Raw genomic sequence first — 20947 nt, forward strand, 5'->3', positions numbered from 1 at the left:
CCATGGAGGGCTGGTGTGTGCTCCGTGGTGGGGCATCCCATGCAGCACTTCTGGAGAGGAGTGAAGCAGGGAGAGAACAGGGGGAGCAAAGAGGGCGTGGCCTGGGCCTGGGGAGCCTGGGAGTTTCTGAAAGGAGTTTAGATTTTTGTCTGGCACAGTGGCGCACGCCTATAATCCCAGAGGCTCAGGAGGCTGAGGCAGGAGGATTGCAAGTTCAAAGCCAGCCTCTTAGCAAGGCTCTAAGCAACTCAGTGACACCTTGTCTTTAAATAAAATATAAAAAAGGACTGGGGATGTGGCTCAGTGGTTAAGTGCCCCTGGGGGTTCAATCCCTGGTACCAAAAAAAAAAAAAAAAGGAGTTTAGATTCTATTCTGCATGAAAAGGAAAGCCAGAGGAGTGTTTTAATCAAGGACAAGACAGTAATAGGTTTGTATAAGATCCTCTAGCTGCTGGTGCAGGTGGAGTAGTGATGCAGACTAGCTAGGAAGCTGCCGGCCTATTTTATTATTTCATTTCATCTCATTTTATTTTGTTTGTGCTGGGGATGGGACTCAGGGCCTTGCACCTGCTAGGCAAGCACTCTGCCTCAGAGCTATACCCTGAGCCCTCAAGATTTATTTTAAAGGAAGCATTTACAGGAGCCATAAATAGACTGTGGACATGGGGGTGTAGCAAGGCCAAGGAAGGAACTTCTGGCTTGAGCCACTGCATGGACAAGGGTGTCATTTACCATGATGAGGAAAATGGGATTAAAGCCAGGAGAGGCAGGAAATCCAGAATTCTGTGTTGGAGGCAAACGTGTGAGATGCTGTGTGGTGCCACCAAACAGGCATCTGGGCAGCTGGGACTGGAACTGAGTGGAGAAGAAAAGGACATAGATGCAAACCCGGGAAGCCAGCAAGAGCTAGGACTGTGGTCCTCAAGAGCACACCCACAGAAGGGGGCCCCCCACTCTAAAGCCAAGCGTGATGGGAGGAGCCAGCAGAAGCCATGGGGAAGGATTAGCTTATGAGCATGGTGGGAAAGCCAGGAACACGGGGACCACAGAAATCACAAGAGAAATGACTGGATTTAGCAACAGGAAGGTCACTAGTGACCTTGAAAAGAACAGTCTGATTGGAATAGTAGGACGATGGGGTGAACTTCTCCCCTCTTCCTCAACCCTCTTCCACCTGAGGACCTGGAGTGTGGCCAGGACCCTGAGAGTCACCCAGAGCCCTCCTTCTCCTTGACCCCATATCCTTGGCCCCTTACACACTCTGCTTCCTAGCTCTTGATTCCACCTCTGCTTCTCCTGCTGCAGCCTTGGTGCAAGTCAAACCACCTCTTCCCAGGACTTAACACTGCCCTGGCTGATGGCCCTGCTTCTAGGAGGCTGAGGTACTCTCTCCTGCTCACCCAACAAGGCCCAGTGAGGCTCTGAAATGCACAACTGACCTGAGTCCAGCACTGAAGCCTCCCAGGTGAGGCTCCCACCACCCTCAGGGTGATCGTTAGCCTCCCTGGGTGGGGATCTGTACCTTTTTATCTCCCTTATTCTGGGAGGATAATAGAGTAGGGCACCTCAAATATGCCTTGTTGGCATATGGATTACTTTGAGTTAAACACAAATGAAAACCAGCACAAGTGGAGAAGATATGCACCTAACTGCCTACAAGTAAAGAGTTGTCCCTTGGTGTCGATGGGGAAGTGGTTCAGGACCCCTCAGATGCTCAACTCCTTTGGCTAAATGGCGTGGTATTTGCATATAACCGGTGCACCTCCTCCATATGCTCTACATCACCTCTTAGATACGCCTAATATCTAATTTAATGTAAATGCCATGGAAATGGTTACTATAGTATGTTCTCTAGGAGACAATGACAACTAAAAAAGACTACATTTTCAGTATGGAAATACATTTTTTTTCAAATATCTTTGATCCACAGTGAATTGATCAAGGATGTAGAACCCATGGATATAAATGTTCCTTGTAAAGGAAATTTATTTTTACAAAGGAAACTTACATTTGTTCCCTGGGACAAGAGCCACTTCCAGAGACAACTCTCACCACTAGAGACTTGTTGCATTAACAAGACAACCCTTAATCACCATACACTTCCTCCCTTGTCTTTCCTAACTTGCTCCCCAACGCCAGAAGCCCCAAACCCCTTTTCCTGCCATAGTTTTTTTTTTGTGAACTTCCGCATACAAGTAATTAAAGTGTGCTCTCTCTTACTCATTTCTGTCTTTTGTTGATTTGATTCATAATCCTCAGCCATTATACCTAAGAGGGTAGAGGAAAAAGCCTTTTTCCTCCACTCTGCTCCCCTCCAGCTGTCCCACCTGCAGCCTTGGAGAGATCCTTTATCACATGGTTCCTATCGGCTAAAGTATCACCTCCTCCAGGAAGCCTTCTAGGACTAATTCCCACCCTTATGGACACTTAGCCATGGCCCAGGCTGGCCACTCACCTGCTGTATAGGCTCGATGGTCAGCTCCATGTAGTGACTGATCGCTGCCATCGATTTCAGTGACTTGCAGTGTGACAGGGTGGTGAGTGGCACCCAATCTGAAGTCTTTGAAGTGGAGACAGGGAGAAAGAAATTTTAAAGTCAGAAGGCATTTTCTAGAAACGGGGTCCCATTTTATTTAAAAGACGCCTAGGGCATTTTGTTTGTTTTTAAGGTACAATTTCACTTTTGGCTTCCTGTAAGATGTGCTCTCTACTGAGGTCACCCATGGACCAGTGGTTCCTAAATTTTGCAGTGCAATGAAATCAGTTAGGGATCTTAAAAAGCAACACACTGGTGCTTAGTTGCCACCCAAGGACATACTGATTTAATTGGCATGGGATGGAACCCGGGGCTGGGAAGCTTCCCAGGTGGTTCTAATGGGCTGCAGAATTTGGGACTCACTGCAGTGGTGTTAAATAAAGCATTTGTAACTGGGCACAGTGGTGCGTGCCTATGATCCCAGCTACTTGGGAAGCTGAGGCAGGAGGATCACAAGTTCCAGGTCAGCATCAATGACCTAGAAAAATATGATATCAACATAAAATGTTAAAAGGGCTGGAACACAGCTCAATGATAGAGTATCCCCAGGTTCAATCCCCAGTATTGGAAATTTAAAAAAATGCTTTTGTAAAGCAGGGGTTCTCAATCTTTAGCATGAGCTTGTTAAAATACAGATTGCTGGACTCCACCAGAGCCCTAGAATTTTCATTCCTAACAGGTTAGCAGGTGAGACTGGTCCAGGGACCATACTTCGAGAATCACTGCTGCCAAGGATTGCTGCAAGATTCCAAAGGTTTCTCCTTCTCTATTCAGAATACTCAGACATGCAGAACTTTACATCCTTGGCTTTCCTTTTAGGGTATGATTTCATACCCCATGCTGGAATAGAATGAAAGTAACTTCCCCTTAGGAGTTTTATAAAGCCTAAAGAAAAGGCTTTTACCTTTGTCATATACACCATCATCTTCTAGCTATTAACTCAGATCACAATGGTAAGCCTGAAATACTCCAAGGAGCAGCTTTACTTTTTACCTGTTCAAATACACCCACTGTCCACCTCCCTCTTCCTTCTTCCTGGCCACAAAGGATGTTGGCTCACAGTCTCATTCCCATTCTCTCTAAAAGGAACTTAAGGTAGCTCAGGTAACAGGCAAAATATTCCCCCCCCAAAAAAAAAATTAGTGAAAGAGGGAGCTGACTTATATTTAAGTCCTTACAAGTTTTCTTGTATTATGGGTTATTGTCTCAACTCTTTGGAATCAAGTTCTTTTGATGAAGACAAATTGCCTTAATTAGAATAAGTTCTGGCTACTTGTAGAGGTTAAATGATTGAATTGTTAAAAAAGGGGGCAAAAGTCTGGGGCATGTGTGGAGCTCCTGCCTAGCATGTGTGAGGTCCTGGATTCAATCCTTAGCACCACCAAAAAAAAAAAAAAAAAAAAAAAAATGGCAGAAGGATCACAGTTCAAGGCTGAGGATGTGGCTCAGTGGTAGAGTGTCCCTGAGTTCAATCCCTAGTAACAAACACACGTGAAGGAAACAAACATATTCATCTCAGACATATTAAGTTACTAATAGTATAACAAAGTCATAAATGGTGGACATTATTGTAAATGAAACTTCTGAAGATCAGCTTTTTAGTAATATCAACTAAAGTGTAGTGTGGTAACAGAGCAGTGCTGATCACAAATAGCACATGGGTCATTGTGGCTTAAGATAAATTTCTAGAATCAGCACTGCACACAGATTCTCACAAAGTCCAGACCAAATGACTTGGTAAGGCTCTGGAACATTGTGTCACGTGGAGGTGATGATATGGGTGTCAAAGAGTCATGTGAAAGTGGGCAGACATATTTTTATAAGATATAAATGGAAATCAAATTTTGAAACTAATACATGGATATTATATATGGCGTAGTATGTGAGTTCATCTGTTATCAAGTAGTGGAAGTGGATATTTGACTATTACACCTACATTGTTAAAAGTATATCACTGAATAAACTTGATAGACATTTAAAACTGGGAAGATGGAGGATCCCATTGCATTCAAGGTCATTAGCTTTGGACAGAAAGAGCAGCTTTTTAAGTGACCAGGTGGCCAACAGTGGAAGGACTTCCAGAGTTCCCAAGCCAAGCCCTCTGCGAGGCTCTCTGCCTCTCCAGCTAGCAAACACTTCTGTGGGGCCAGTGGTTTTCCCAGGAGAGACCTTGTCCTTGGTCCCAGCCTCCTGGTTCTCTCCCTCCTCCTCTGCACAGGTCAGAAGGGCCTGGGTGTCGGGGCTCTCTCTGGCTTCTGTGGAGAATCCTAAGGCTTGCCTCACCTTGCTCTTCATCACACACGAAAGGAAGATGATCTGAGATTTGGAAGTTAAGGGACAAGGAAGTGGAAAGCTTCCAGCCGCTCGGCACTGCCCCTCACACCACATGCACCCCCCCAGCAGCCCCTGCTCCATCCTGCTCACCCTGGGCTCCTGTCCCTTCCTTTCCCAGAATTATCCTGCCTGTCTGTCCCCAGACGAGTGCTCATTTGAGAACAGGGTCAGGTCTCTCTCTGCACTCCTGACCCTGGCAAATACTCATTAAACAAAAACATTTTGAAAAACATCTTTCCTGACTGGCTCTCAGTGACAGAACATAAAGTGGGTTGCAAGTGTCTCTTGAAAATTCATATCCATCTGGAGCTTAGAATATGACCTTAATTTGCAAGTAGGGTCTTTGCTTATTAAATCATTTAAGAGGAGGCCACAGTGGATTGGGGTGGGTCTTAACATCTAATGACCACAGTCCTTATAAGAAGAGAGGACACCAGAGATGCATGAAGAAATGAAGGCTATATGAAGATACAGGCAGAACCCAAGATAATGAGGCCACAAGCCAAGGGGCTACAGAAGCTGGGAGAGGCAAGGGAAGAGTCTCCCCAGAGCCTTCAACCTCAGGGCCCACCCTGCTGGGTTATTCGCACTCCGTCACCAATGCAGGCCAGTCCCACTGCCCACGTCCCCAGCAAACCTGCAGTCCACTGCCCGAGTTTAGCTTGCCCTTGAAGCGCTCATGACAAGGTCACCTGGGTACCAGCACATCAGGCACACCTGGGAGAACCAGAAAGGTGCTCTGCAGTCACCAACAGATGCAGCATTTGTCAGCTTTGATCCTTGCTCCTGCACCACAGGCTCTAGCTCCAGAGAGCAGAGCAGAAAGGGAGCAACTCCCTGAGCAGGGCCTGCAGGGCTGGGAGAAAGGCTGGGATCAGGGCTCATGGGAGTGGAGAGAGTGGCACCAATCCAGGAGGAAATGCCCCCTGGGGAGCTGAACTGAGCCTGGCACCTGAGGCTTCTGACCTCAGGGCCAGGAGCCTGCCACTCCTCTTTGCTGTTTCAGAGAGCCCCAACCAGAAGATAAATTCTTGTTTTAAAAAGGGGAAGCACCAAACCACAAATAATTGTATTTGTGTCTGCCTGTCCTAGGCTTCAAACCACCCCATCTCTCAAGAGTTCTACCGACAAGAGGGAAGGAGGGAGTATGGGGGTGAGACACAGGCTGGCTTCCTCTGGCTGCAATCAGCTCCTCCCTCCCCCACCCATGAGGCCTAGGGTGGATACAGCAAGGTCCAGAGCAGCACGGCCAAGGGAGGTCAGGAACCAGGGTGTAGCCAGAAGCAGGTACTCAGGTTGCCGGTCATGGGCCACGATGGCTGAGGCGTAGAGGAGGCCCGCCAGGGCGGACAGTAGCCGTGTCCACAAGTGGATGTAGGAGAATGACTTCCCCCGGCACTGGGCAGAGAGAGAGAGGAGGGGAGTGGCAGGGGAACCCCAGATCCTGAGGCCCAGGACCCTTGGTGGCACAGCAGGTGGCCCGGGGCAAGCCCTCCACCCCAGCCACTCTCCAGGGGCCGTGCTGCCTCTGTTTGGCTTTCAGCTTTTGCTCAAGCTGCTTCCTTTGCCTCACAAACTCCTACGCATCCCTCAAAACCTGGCTTAAATTAAACTCTAGGAAACTTTCCCTGGGCCCTTCCACCAGAGGGGGAGCAAGTAACCCTCTCTTCTGGGCCCTGTCACACTAGACCCATCCCCTGGCAGAGTGCCTTTGCTGAGTATGACTTCACTCTTTACACATTCACAGAACTCCGTGCTAGGTCCTTGCCATCTCAGTGCCCCAGCTCCTGAGGCTGGACTGCAGGCCTTCATGACTGCCAGCTAGGGTAGGGGTGAGACTGAGTTAAAAAACACCACACCCACCCTTCTCCTGCTGGGACCCACAACTTTGAACCAGGACAAATAGAAAAGGTCAGGAAAATGAGAGGTAGTAGCCAAGGGGACATTTCTGCAGAACAAGTAATGGAAACATATTGGTTCAAAAACAAGAAACATGCAATATTTATATGTTAGTAGACTTCACAAGTATCGAGCCACCATATATCTATCTATATCTATCTATCTAGATAATATATATGCATGTCCACAAAACTATTAATTGGATAAAATTACATATTTTAAATTACTTCTATTTATGAATATATAGTATTTTTATTAGATGACCATATTTAGAGGCATTGGGACTTGGCTAAGGAATGGGAAAAAATGTAGGGAAGAGCATGTTTGGGCCAATTTCCTCCCATTTTGGTTCTCAAAAAGAATCCTCATGAATGTGTCTGCATTTCATCTACTTTTGCTCTAGGGCCTGTTTCCAGCCACAATCCACTGGAGACTGGTGAATCAAGACAGCACAGTCAGATACAGAGTACCTGGCCAGCAGGGGTGGGCCTGGCCCCTGCCCCAGAGGCTGAGCCCCTTTCCCATGGGCCTTCCCACCTCAGACAGGCAACAGGGCAGCTGGAGCTGGAGGCCTTGGGGTTCCCCAGCCTGAAGGCCCCACTGTGGCCCTAGGGAACACCACAGGCAGTCAGGGTGCTGTTCTGGCTCTGTCAAAGGTCTTCTGCAGTGGCGCTCCCCAGTCCCCAGGCCACCCTAAAGACCCACTAAGTGGACTAAGCCCCAGGCTCCCTGTTTCCCCTCTTAAGTCTGAAGCTGGGACACTTGCTGGTGAGGTCATACCCTGGGGTGTTTCTGGCCTTTAGCAAGGGATTAGACCTTCAGGCAAATGAGCACCAGTCCCCAGTCCCTACCCCCATCCTCCCTTCTCTTATTAAAACATGGTGCTTGGGCTGGGGTTGTGGCTCAGTGGTAGAGCACTTGTCTAGCATGTTTGAGGCTCTGAGTTTGATTCTCGGCACCACATATAAATAAATAAAGTCCTCTGACAACTAAGAATATATTAATAAAACATGGTGCTTCTGGACTTGTGATCCTTTTTAGGCCCCATGATGGGCCTCCTACATTTCATGGAGTTAGCATTGGCGCTGTTCCTGAGACAGGAACACCTGTGACAGAGTCTGCCAAGAACACCTGGCAGAGCAGTTGTCACGCCAGCTCTGGAACTTGCCCTTCTCAGGCTCTGAGAATGGTGACGTTCCTGTACCTCTTCCTCTGCCCAACTGTCCTTCCCTCACCTCTGCTGCCTCATATCCACTTTCCCCTCTGAGCCCCCATGAGAGCTCTCTACTGCTCACAGCCTGGCAGCGGGGATGGTCTCCTCTTTGCATGCTAGAACTGCTTAGGAGTCTTCTCCCTCATCTTCCAAAATACCAAACTTTCTTTTCAACCTTTCTTAGAGCACTAAAATATCTTGTTGCACATTCTGTCCCTGATGAGACCACGGGCTCTCCAAGGACACCTCACATCTGTACCCCCAACAGGACTGGCCAGCAGGGCTTCCTTCACCCCAGATACTTGCAAAACATCTGCTGATAAGATGCTCTGGGACTACAGAGCCCTAGGAGCTGAATGCACCTGACCTCTAGGCCCTTTGCACTTGAGAGGGACCCTTGTTTGTTCCAGCCCAGTGGCTTTTCCTGGTCTGCTTTTCCTTGCCTGTAAGAAATAGGAAACAGGCTGGTGTGAGAGCATACATCTATAATCCCAGTGACTTGAGAGCCTGCAGTAGGAGGACTGAAGTTCAAGGCCAGCCTGGGCAACTTAGTGAGACTCGTACTCAAAATAAAATAAGAAGGGCTGTGGATGTGGTTCAGTGGTAAAGTGCCTGCCTAGCTTGCGTAGCATGCATGAAGCCCTAGATTCATCTTCAGGACCATTAAAAAAAGAAGAAAGAGAAAGAAATGGGAAAGAACACAGTGGGCCTTCCATTAGAGCCCCAGACAGTCTCAGGACGCCCTGGCTCAGCTGCCCACTTCCTGTATACACACCCTCACTTCTGTCATTCGTTGTAGCTCTTCAGATAAATGTAAGTGCATGTGTGTCACATGCACAGTGACACCACAGCTCCAGGATGACCTGGAGCCTCCAGGATGCTCCCTGTGTCCTGGGACCTGCCACATGACCTATAGCCCCAGCCCCACCCCAGTCTCACGATTCTGGAGAGTGGGGGTATCCGAGAGGCCCAGGCGCCCAAGGCAGCAATGACACCCAGCAGGTAGCCGAGGATTTCAGTATTTTCCTGCAAGAATAGATGACATTCTCAGCACTCTATGGGATCATCCATGTGTCCCAAGAAGCAGAAGAACCTGATGGGCACTTTTCTGCTTTTAGAAGTTTCCTTCCCAAAATGGCAAGGGCTTACTGGCCCCCAGCCCCACTCCCAACGCACCCAGGGCATTCAGCAAGCAGGGACCCCAAGGAGGGAGGCAACCCCACTCTACCCTGTGTGCTCACTGAGGGGGCTCAGCCTCACCTGCAGCAGGCTTCCCAGCAGCCTCCGCTGGGGCCCCCGGACTAGAGCGGAAGCCTTTGGAACAGCAGCCCAGAGAGCCCAGCCTGGGCCCAGGCTCAGTGGCAGAGCCAGGGCAAATATGCCAGCTCTGAGCCGCTTCCTCCTCTTCCTCTTTCTGGTGTGTCGGCCTGCAAGAGACACCAACATCCCAAGTGTCTTCTGGAACCTAGAACTTGCCAGCTTGCTGCATGGGAAGAGCTGGCATGTTGTGCTGCAGCTGGATCCTTCCCATCTCAAGTCCCTGGGGTTAGGCCACCTCTTTGAAATGCCTTCCCTCTTCCCCTAACAATTGGTGCCCTTCACTTCAAGGATGGACGCCATGCCCTGGCCATTTCCATAATCTGCACAGAGCAGAACTGGGCCAAGTTTCATGAATGCACCCATGAGTGAACAGTCTATACCAGGCTCGTGCTTGATAAGCAGGGCAAACAGCAACAAGAAAAGTCTTTGACAGTTTTCTCAAGATCTAAGACACACACTCCTCTGAGCATCTAAGAACACTTCTCCTCTGGGCAGCATGGAGCAGCTGGGGGCACTGCATATCCCTCACTGGGACAAGCAAACCCTCTTTTGAACAAGGACCCCAGCACACAGCTGTCCCTTCTCAGGAACACTCAGTCTCACATACTCAGGGCTCCTTGTCCATCTCAGTCACTTCCAGGCCCTGTTCTGCCAGGGCTGGTCCAAACTTTTTCTGGTATCCATTTACAGAAGTCTGGGGGCTTTGCTTGGCCACCCAGACTTATGTGCTGTTCATCCCTGCTCCCAGCCCTGGCCCAGGCTGTTCTGTTCACCTGACTGCCCCTTCCTGGGCTCCCAGTTCCGTATTGAGTTCCTTCCCTGATACCCGCAATCCATTCCCTCTGGTTGTCCACAGTGTGCCACACCTCCAAGCTGACACTAGTGATTAGTGACTAGCTTAGGGCCCTGGCTGTCTCATCTGGCAGATGTCAAGGACCTCATTCATTTGTGCCTGCCTGGGGCCCAGTTCAAGTTGTGATAAGCAGCAGGCACCAAGCCAACTGATGAATGAATGTTTGAATGAAGACAGGAGCACACGGCCACACGCTCACCCGAATGAGACTTGAATTTGGATCCACAGACTGGGAAGAGGATGAACATGAAGTTGGCTAAGTCAATAGTCGCTAGGTAGGCACCACTGAAAACCTGGGGGCAGAAGGAAACTCAGTCTTGGTATTTGAGCATCTTTTCCCAGCAATTATGGTGACTATCAGCCCAAGATCCCCTGACCCTATATAATCAGTCCAGTGATCCCTCCCACTCACGTTTGAGCTCATGGGGCGTGCTCCAACAACTGACCCCAAGTTACACAGATGCCCACTGGTGGAGATGGGACAAGAACCCAGCCCTTTGCTTCCATGGCTGTCTAACTATGGCCCAACCACTGAATCTCCCTGAACCTCAGTTTTCCCACCTGTGAAACAGGCATAACAGAGCCTCCCCAAAACCTGTTGAGAAGATTTCTTGAGATAATTGGTGGAAAGTGCTTAGAACAGTGCCTGGAGAGAGGAAAGGACCTACGGAGGCACCAGTGACTATGACAGTACACTTAGATTAGGAGCCCACGTGGTGGAGTTGGAATCCTGACATTACTTATTGGCTGGTGACTTTTCACAAATTATTTAACGTCTCGATGCCTCCGTTTCCACCTATATAGAAGAGGGAGATGAGCACATGCCAGAGGAGAATCTGAGGATTAAATAGGTAATACATGGAAGGATATAGTTAAGTATCTAGTAAACATTAGTTATTATCATCGGACTTGAGTGGGGCCTCAAACTATGGGAATGAGCATCCATAAAAAAAGGGGTTTTGCTTCTGAGAGTATACTGCTCAAAGCAGGGCCTAGAAGTCTCGCAACCTGTGTCCTGACCACTAGGTCATCTCCTTTACTTCCACCTTGGTGGGCACAAGGCTCATGAGGTCCCTGCAGGGGGACCCTGCAAGTCTTCCTTAGAAGATATTTGCAGACAGGATGTTTCTACAGAGGTTTGTGTGAGGGCCTGACTTTTGGGAAACTAGAGATGGCTTCTCACTTGCTCCACAGCCCACATCAGCACCTGGGAAAGGATTCAGCTGCCCTTGAGTCAGCTGGGGCTGGGCTCAGAGCTTTAAAAACCGTAACAACCATAATAACTATTTATTGAGCACCTACTATAAGCTTTCTGAAGTGGTGGGTATGACAGTAAAGAACTCCTTGCCTTGTGAAGCTGATTTTCTGGTGGGGCTAATGGACAATGAGCAATAAGGGTAAGTACGTAGTAAATGAGGGCTTAAGCTGTGGAAAAAAATAGCACAGGATGAGGGGCCCTGAACTGCTGGAGGAAGAGGTGGGTTATGATTCTACACAGGGGTTGGGGGCTTATTTTGAAGTTGACTTTGAGCAAACACTTGAAGGAAGTCAGTGATGAGCCATGTGGACATCAGGAAGAAGAGCATTTGACCCGCGCTAGAAGGAACAGAAGGATACAGGCCCTGAGGGGGAACTGCCTTGCAGTGGAAGGAAGAAAACAGAAGCCACTGTGGCTGCTTCCATGTGGGGCCCAACATACCTGGATTGTGAGCTGTCTGGCCAGAATCGCCCCAATGGTGTCGCACAGGCTGGTCAGGAGGCAGCAGGCGGCGCACAGTGGGGACTGACCCTGCCCATGTTTCTTTGTACATCTCAGGTAAAGAAGCCTGGAGTGACGGGTATACACAGAACACAGGAGCAGTGAGTCTCAGTAGATGTCTAAAAAGGGCAATGTGACTCTGTGTCTCTATGAAGCACTTTCTCCCCTAGGTATGTAGCAGGCGTTTATGGACTGAGTTTACAGATGGGAAAGAAAAGATCAGAAGAACACTGAGCCTCTGGTCAAGAAGCCCAGGCCAGGACTGGGGAGCAGCTCCGTGGCAGAGTACTTGCCTCACATGCTCGAGGGCCTGGTACCAGAGCTCACCCACATGGAGACACCACCTCCTTCTAATGAAGAGGGTGACTTTCCTCCTCCAAACCAGGTCAAATCCATGTAATGAGCCACTTCTCCACCCTGACAAGCTGGCTCTTGGGTTTTACTTTCTAAATGGGAAGCAAGAAGGTTATAAAAGTCACCCAAGCACTGCTCTAACTGCAGAGCTAACTGCATAAATTAAAAAAGATAACTTGGCCAGGTGCAGGGGTGCACAATTGTAATCTCAGCAATTCAAGAGGCAGAGGCAGGAGGATCACAAGTTCGAGGTCAGCCTCAGCAATTTAGCAAGGTTCTGTCTCAAAATAATACTTAAAACAGGCTGGGGAGGTAGAGGTAGCTAGGTGCCAAACCTATGCAAATACCTGATTCAATACTCAGTATGTACCCAACATTTGCAGATACCTGGGTTCAATATTGCCAAGAAAAAAAAAAAGAAAGAAAAAGATTCTTTGGAATCAAAATGAAATTCCAATCCATCCCTGCCATTGGGTGGCTAGTCTTGGCTGGCCTATGTCCAACCTGAGCATGTTCTTTACCCAGCACTTTGGGCTGCCCTCCCTCCACCTAGATCTTCAGCTGCTACCAGCTTCTCTGCCTAAGGCTCTCTTCCAGTCCCCCACATGCCCAGGAACACAACCAGAAGGGCAGGACAGGATGGAAGGGCCCAGTGGTCTCTCTGGCAGCATTACTGACTGGGTGTCTGACATGATTTGTTCTAGATGTCTCCTTGTTACATTTTTAGGGAAAACCGAGGCTTGACAACAGCTCTGGGTTTACTTCCTTTAACCAGAAGGTGATACTCACTCCCTACTGTGAGGTTCTGAGCCTCAGTCCTTGGGAATGATAGATGGGGATGGAAGGCTCTTGGGTTCCTAAACATTTCCTGACCCACCAGCCCAAGCCCAAAGCTCATAGTGGTAACATCCACCCTTAACCTGGGCTCTGGGATCCTGCAACCAATTCAAGGCCAAGGAATTAGGACTTTCAAATTAGGGACTCTCAGAGTTGGAGCCAAATGAGAAACAATTTACTTCAACCCTCCCATTTGAGAGAGGAGCAAAGTGAGGCCTATGCTGACAAGGCAGGCTGACGGCAGGCCTTCAGGCTTCCTGTGGAAAGGCCTTGCTCTGTACCCTGTTGCTCTCAGCCATTCTCCAGCTTCAGGCGCCAGAGATCCGTGACCAGGCCACACACCACATGGCCACACACATTACCCTAAGACAGCTGGAGGTTCGGGTTGGCGGGGTCCCGAGAACAGACAGGTTCAGCTCCAGACAGGGTGAGAATGCAGAGGCCCTATTCTCAGACTGGCCAGCTGGACATTCTCAAGGCAGTTCCTTAACCTCTCCAAGCCTTGGCCTCCATGTGGGTAAAATGCCTAACAGCGCTGACCTTGGAGGGTGACTGCGAGGAGCAAAGGTAATCATGAAGCAGGGTCTCCTGAGTTCCCATTCTCTGATCCACAGTTCAGTCCTCACAAGTCTGCCCTTTGTAATAGGAGCTGGTGCTTTGTTCTCTCAGAAACTCATGTTCCTCCTCTGTAAGTGCAGTCACAGTGCCTACCTCATGGGGTGTGGCAGGGACAGGGTGAGTGAATGGTACAGCATTAAGCCCACAGTCTTTTATTTTGTTCCAGTCACTGGGAGCATTATCAAGTGCCTGAGAACAGTTCTAGGGTGAGCTGGTTCCATTCACTCCTGGAGATTGCTGGTCCATTCTCCCCTACCAGGGAATACTTGGCAGCACCATGCCTCTGGATTTCTTTGCCCAGGGCAGAGTGGCTAAAGATTTGGAGGCTTCACCCTTAGAATCCAGGCTACTCTGACCACTGGCCAAAACACTAAAGATGCTACACAGACAAAGGCAAAAGCTGTAGCCAGAGTCTGATCATCGCCATCTCCACTGCACAGCAGCTAGGAGAGCTCTGGGTAAACTGTGGCCAGAAACATCAAAGGACCTGCCAAGGCCCCCAAAGGTTGGTGGCAGAGCTGGAGTGATAATGGTGTTTAATGAGCACTTACTAAGTGTTTTCCCTATACTGCCTCCTTTCATCCTCCCATCCATCTTATGATGAATTATTGCCATTCACAAGAGGCCCAAAGTCTATAACTCCATCAGCTCACGCTGTGAGTCAGTTTTAAGAGTTGACAATAGAACCCAGTCGGGGCCCCATTCACTACACCACCCAGCCTCCTGCTGGCTCACAGCCCAGGTTCCGTGTGCGTGGAATCCGGAAAGAAGTATCCGACTTCAGTTCGTAGAGAAATGTTAGATTTGATCCCGGATTTGTGCTGCTTCCTCCGCCCGCCCCCCTTTATCACTCCTTCCTGTGGGTTTCCAAGAGGGACTAGCAGGAAGGTAACTGCCAATCCCCCCACTACAGACCGCCACCCCCTCGCGCGGGTCCCAGCCCCATTACAGCGCGTGGGCGGCGATCCAGCAGGAGGAGGAGCAGATCCACAGGCCAAAGGAGATGCAGACGCGGTGGCGGGCGAAGCAGTGGTCCAGGTAGTCCCAGTCCCAGAGCACAGGCGAGGGCGCGGGGCTGGGCGAGGGGCTGGGCGCCTCCCCCATGGCACCGCTCGGCGCGCACCGCCCGGCGGGAGCTCCAGCCTCCTCCGCTGCGGGCAGCCCGGGCGCCGCCCGCGCACCCTTCTCCAGGTTCCCCTCGGCCGCCGCGGCGGAGGTGGGCGCGCCCCGCTCCGCGCTCCCGGGCGCGCGCGCGGCCACGGCGACACCCGGGGAAAGTTTCCGGGACCGCACGGCTCCCCACCCTAGCGCTATTGTCGGGGGTCGGCAGGGTGCAGGCCGCCCCCCAGCGGCGGGAGCCGGAGCAGCCTCCGCACAAAGGCTGTGGTCCCCGCCCCCGCCACTCAGCGGTGGTGCCCGAGCCCCGCACTCTTCGCCACCATCCAGCCGGAGTCCCGCAGCTGGACGGGACCGGCAGGCGGGCTGAGGGCGGGCTGAGCTTCGGCAGGGTGTCTTAACGCGCCTCGTCCATTCACTAATTCACATTTTCTGAACCAAACAATACACACCCTTGTCCTGGAGAAGCGCTTGGGAGCTGGCAACCCGAGGTGAGCGGGCCTTGGTCCCCGTTGTTAAAAGGGTGCAATACAAAGAGTGGGTGGGAAACGGGAAGAAAGAGCAAACGCACCGGGATTTTACCGCCCCTACATCCTCCTCTCAGCTCTTTCCGCAGCTGTCAACTTCACCTTTGCCCGCTTCCAGTCGCCCGCCCCAAGGGACATCATCCAGACCACAGCCTAGGAGCGGAGTCTCTTTGGAATCTGCCCCTTCCCATAGTCACACTGCTGCACGAAAAACAAAGGCTGTTTTTCTTGAAAACACATTGCTATAATTTTTAAATTTCCTTATTGATTATAGTAAGTTTGCTTAAAGCAGGACATGACTATCATCTCATTTTTAAAAATGACAGCTTTATATGCGCCATAGTTCATATACCATAAACTTTACTTTTTAAAAGTGTACTATTCAGGCTGGGGATGTGGCTCAAGCGGTAGCGTGCTCGCCTGGCATGCGTGTGGCCCGGGTTTGATCCTCAGCACCACGTACAAACAAAGATGTTGTGTCCGCTGAGAACTAAAAAATAAATATTAAAAAAAATATTCTCTCTCTCTTTAAAAAAAAATAAAAAAAAATAAAAAATAAAAGTGTACTATTCATTGGATTTTAGTATATCCAGAGTCAGGCAACCAACACCACTAACTAGTTTTAGAACATTTTCATTACTGCTTCCTAACACCTACCTAGAAGTACTCTCCATTTATCCTCAACACTCCTACTTTAGAGATCATAAACCTGTTTCTTAACAATTCTGGACATTCCATATGACTGCAGTCATTCAGTGTTGACCTATTTGGGACCAGCTTCTTTCACTTAGCAAGTTTCTGAGTTTTATCAGTGTTGTAATATGTATTAGCCACATTCCCTTGTTGTGGACTGAATAGTAATACATTGTATAGATATATCACATTTTATTTATCCATGCATCAGATGATGGGCTTTTTTTCCTGGAAATTATGGAGATTATGAACAATGCTGCTATGAACTTTTGTGTAGGATTTTTTGTGGGACATATGTTTTCATTTCTACTTGGGTATATATCTAGGAGTGCAATTACTGGATCATATGGTAAGTTTATGTTAAATGTTTTGAGAAACAGAATGTTTTCCAAAGTGGCTACACTACTTTGTTGGTCCATTCATTTTTTAAAAGTTATGATAACTCATAGGAGAAATGAAACACTATGTGGTGTCTTAGGCATTGCTGGGGTCTGAATATTTGCATCTCCTTAAATTCCATATATTGAAACCTAATCATCAATTGGATAGGAGGTGGCACCCTTAGGAGGTGATTGGATCATGAGAGCAGACACAGCTAGAAGTCACCATTTATGATCCAGAAAGCATGCTCTTATTGGATAGCAACCCTGCTAGTGCCTTGATCTTGAACTTTGTAGTCTCAACAACTGTGAGAATTAAATTTATGCTGTTTATAAACCACACAGCCTAGGGTATTTTGCTATAGCAGCCAGAATGGACTAAAACAGGTATTGTGCTAGGAGCTTGGGACATATTGTTGAGAAAAACAGTGGTTCCCTACCTTCATGAAGCTTACAGTACAGCAGCAGAGAGATGTTCAACATGTGAAATATGTTATTAACCAAATGGGACCAAAATGATAATAATAAAATTATTAAAATGAAGTTATATAAAATGAATACCAGTGGAGGCATGATGAAGTTAAATTAATAGGAAGAAAATGCATAACTCAAGTTTCTCACAGTCTGGGCAAAACTTTAAAATTGCTTTATTTTTGTCCCTGCCAGCCTGGACCAGGTTTATACACTTAGGCAGTGTGGTGACTCCTTTGAGAATCTGAAGAAAACCTCATCCTTGAAAATTTTCTCAATCTTTAGCAATGTGGGGACCCCTCTGAAATTCAACTCTGGGTTCTATGGAGGAACGAAGTCCAGCCTAAGTTCCTCTAGTTGAAGGGTTTAAGTTCTTCCCTATAAGTCTCTGCCTGGGCAGTTGGGCGGTGTGGTGCATAGGTTGTCTATCAGAATCACTCTGCCTGCCTGTCAATAAAGCAGACCTATTATCCAACTTTCTGGGTGTGTATCCTTGGAATAAGCATGGCTTCCTGAGGCTTCTGTAATAAATTACCAGAAATAATGTGGTTTCAAGAAACGGAAATGGATTCTTTCCCAGAATGGAGGCCAGAAATGGCAAATCAGTTTCATTGTCCTAAAGTCAAGATGTGGGCAGAACTGCACTCCCTCTAGGGGGACAGGGGGAGAATCTCTTCCTTTCTTCTTTTCTGCAGCTTCTGGTGACTGCCTGGCCTTGACTGCATCCCTCTGATCCTTCTCTGCCTTTGTGGTCACATTGCCTTCTCCTTTGTGTCTGTCAAATCTCCCTCTGTTGTGATACTTGTAATTGCATTTATGTCTACTCAAGTAATCCACAGTAATCTCTCCATCTTGAGTTCCCTAACTTGCTCACAATTGCAAAGATCCTTTTGCCAGCTTTATATGCGCCACAGTTCATATACCATAAACTTTACTTTTTAAAAGTGTACTATTCATTTGTTTTTAGTATATGCTCTCTTTACATACATTTAGTAAATGCTCCCTTTACAGGTTGTAGGGATTAGGATCTGAGCCTCCTACTCTGTGTTTCTCCACTGTGTTTCCTGGGAGTCTTGTGGGAAACACTGGTTTATGGAGATGGCCATCAGAGGGAAGCTGCTTATAGTCATTGGCCCTTGTGGCTCTCAGAAAGACTTATGGGAAGAGTGTGGGCTGTTGGGGCCTGCACAAGGTAGACTGCAATACCGCACCCCCCGCCCCGCCTCCTTGCAGCTGTGACTTAGGGCAGAGCATTGATCCTCTCTACACTTGTGTGTGTTCCTACCTAGAAAAGGAAGGTGATGGGACCCACCTTAGTGTTGCAGTGATTCTTAGAAATCCTGTAGGTCAAGAAAGGCACATGTCAATAGCAAAAGTTACGATTGTCATTCTCTTGCCTAGGAGGTGCCTCAGGTCCACCAAAAAAGAAAAGTAAATAAGAAAGAAAAAGTCCAAAGAGCGTGAAGGTGTGAGGAGGAAGCTCAGCCAATGATGGGGAGACACATGGCTCAGCTCTTGTTTCTCTTTCCTACCTGCCCCCTGGGGGGTCTCCTGGGTCTTCTGGCTGTACATACTCTGCCTGTGCCTCCAAAATGCATATCTCCAGTCAGACCTCCTTCCCCAGTTTTTTTTTTAAATTAAGGTACTTATATAGAAAAATGATTACTATAGAGCAACACAGTCGTCTCACATAGTCACCTACTCCCCCTATCTTACCCCTAATAAGAGCAGCTACAATCCATTCTTTTCGTCAAAGTCCTAAATACATTAGGTCTCCCCCTTGTTCATCCTACATATTTGCTACTTTGTAGTGTCTGATTTACATCTTTCCATTTCCTTCTCTACACCCCAACCCTGGTGACCACTGTTTTATTCTTAATATTTTGAACTCATTTTTAAACACATTTCATGTATTAGAGCATGCAATGTTTTTCTTTCTGTGGCTGGCTTATTTCCACTTGGTACAACGTCCTCTAAGTCCATCCATGTTGTGGCAAATGGCAGAACCTCCTCCTTTTAAAAGGCTGAATACTATTCCATTGTGTATGCAGTACATATGCCCCACAGTTTCTTTATCCATTGGTCCACTTAGCTGTCTCCACATCTTGGCGACTGAGAATACTGTTGCAGTGAACATAGGAGGGGAGAGAACTTCATGAGGCGGTGGTTCCATTTCCTTTGGGTGTATGTCCAAAAGAGGGATTGCTGGACAAAATGGTAGTTCTAGTTTTAATTTAGGAATTTCTATACTGTTTTCTATAATGGCTGTGCCAGTTCATTCCACAGCATATAGTTAGTTCTTGTTTTTTCACATTTATGCTAAAACTTATTATCCTAGGGCTGGGAATGTGGCTCAGTAGTTAAGTACCCCTGGGTTAAATTCCCAGTACCAAAAATCAAACCAAACCAAAACAGCTTTTTTTTTTTTTTTTTTTTTTTTTAAAATAAAACACCCCTACTCCCAGAGTCTGGCTAAATGACCCACACTAGCCTCCAATCCAACTCAATGGACTTCTTGCTTCAGCATCCCAAGTAGCTGGAATTACAGGTGTGTGCTACCATACACAGCTTTAATCTCTTGTCTTTTTGATAATAGCTGTCCTAACAGGTGGGAGGTGGTATTTCATAGGGGTTTTGATTTGCATTTCTCTAATTCTTAGTAATTTTGAGCACCTTTTCATGTACATTTGTCCTCCCCCCCCCTTTTTTTTTTGGTGCTGGGAATTGAACCCAGGGCCTTGTGCATGCGAGACAAGCACTCTACGGACTGAGCTATATCAGCCCCACATTTGGCCATTTTTATGTCCTCTTTGGAGAGAAATATCTATTCAAACCCTTTGCCCATTTTTTTTTTAGTAAGGCTATATGTGTATATATTTTTTTTTTACTGTTGAGTCATATGAGTTTTTGTATATCTTGAATATTAACCACAATCTGATAGTCATGTGTTATTTAATGATGGGGTCATGTTCTGAGAGCTGCATCATTAGGTGATTTCAGCATTGTGTGAACATCACAATGAATTTACATGAATTAGATAGTACAGCCTACTACACTTCGTCTATATGGTGTGAGTATTGCAAAAAAATTTCCCTAAACTCTAGTTATCTTTTCATTTTGTTGATTGTTTCCTTTGCTATGCAGAAGATTTTTAATTTGATGTAGTCCTATTTATTTAATTCTGCTTTTGGTGTGATATCCAAGAAATCACTGTCAAGGCTAATGTCAAGTACTTTTCCCCTGTGTTTTCTTCTAGGACCTTTATGTTTTCAGATTTTATGTCTTTTCTCCATATTGATTTTTGTGTATGGGATAAGAGGAAGGTTCAGTTTCTTTCTTTTGACTACGGAAATCCTGTTTCTTTTTAGCACTATTATTTGATCCTTTCTCCACTACGCCTTTTGGTGCCTTTGCTGAAAATTAGTTGACCATATGTTTGGATTTATTCTGAGCTTTCTATTTCATTGGTCTCTGTGTCTGTGTGTGCATGCACATGCTGTGATTGTGATACTTGGGATTGAACCCAGGGCCACATGCAAACTAGCCAAGTGCTCTACTGCTGCACTACATCCCCCACCCTTACAAATTTTATTTTGAGCCAGGGTCTTGCTAATCTTCCCAGGCTCAAACTGGCTATCCTCCTGCTTCATTCTCCCAAGTAGCTGGGATTATAGGCATGCACCACTACGCCCCATTTATGTGTCTCTTTTTATGCCAGCACCATACTATTTTAGATACTGTCGTTTTGTGGTATAATTTAAAATCAGCAAATGCGCTCTCTCAGCCTTACCACCATCTTCTCGGAAACTTCTGTGCCATGAGAGCCAAGCAGCAAATGCACAGGCTGAAGTGCAAAAAAAAGAAAGATGAGGCAGAAGGTCCAAGTAAACCAACCTGTGCACCATGGAGGCCAAGGGAGCAGAAATAAGGAAAGCTGGAGACTGGGGACATGGGTACAACTTGTTGGACTGCCTACTACTGTCCAGAATTTGTGTTGGAGGATCTAGAGCTTCTATGGCCATCCCATCATCAACACC

The 20947-nt window shown here is 47.6% G+C and overlaps 1 protein-coding gene across 6 annotated transcripts in view; it reads right to left on the reverse strand.

Moving 5' to 3' along the window:
* The window catches only part of Tmem44 (transmembrane protein 44), a 44238-nt gene that overhangs the window by 19981 nt on the left and 3310 nt on the right, over positions 1–20947 (reverse strand). For 3 of the 6 annotated variants that reach the window (XM_078043896.1, XM_078043895.1, XM_078043898.1), the window contains exons 1-8: positions 14673–15044; positions 11855–11981; positions 10355–10448; positions 9243–9409; positions 8922–9008; positions 6098–6268; positions 4706–4852; positions 2456–2560 (exon numbers count right to left, since the gene is read on the reverse strand). In XM_078043896.1, the coding sequence (XP_077900022.1) occupies positions 2456–2560; positions 4706–4852; positions 6098–6268; positions 8922–9008; positions 9243–9409; positions 10355–10448; positions 11855–11981; positions 14673–14827 (1053 nt within the window). In that variant the 5' untranslated portion in view covers positions 14828–15044. Of the gene's footprint in view, positions 1–2455; positions 2561–4705; positions 4853–6097; positions 6269–8921; positions 9009–9242; positions 9410–10354; positions 10449–11854; positions 11982–14672; positions 15046–20947 lie in introns of those variants that run through there. The other 3 variants (XM_078043894.1, XM_078043897.1, XM_078043899.1) reach the window with 3 other exon arrangements.

The sequence above is a fragment of the Ictidomys tridecemlineatus genome, chromosome 3 (genome assembly GCF_052094955.1).
Source record: "Ictidomys tridecemlineatus isolate mIctTri1 chromosome 3, mIctTri1.hap1, whole genome shotgun sequence".
In the NCBI taxonomy this organism is placed as follows: Eukaryota; Metazoa; Chordata; class Mammalia; order Rodentia; family Sciuridae; genus Ictidomys; species Ictidomys tridecemlineatus.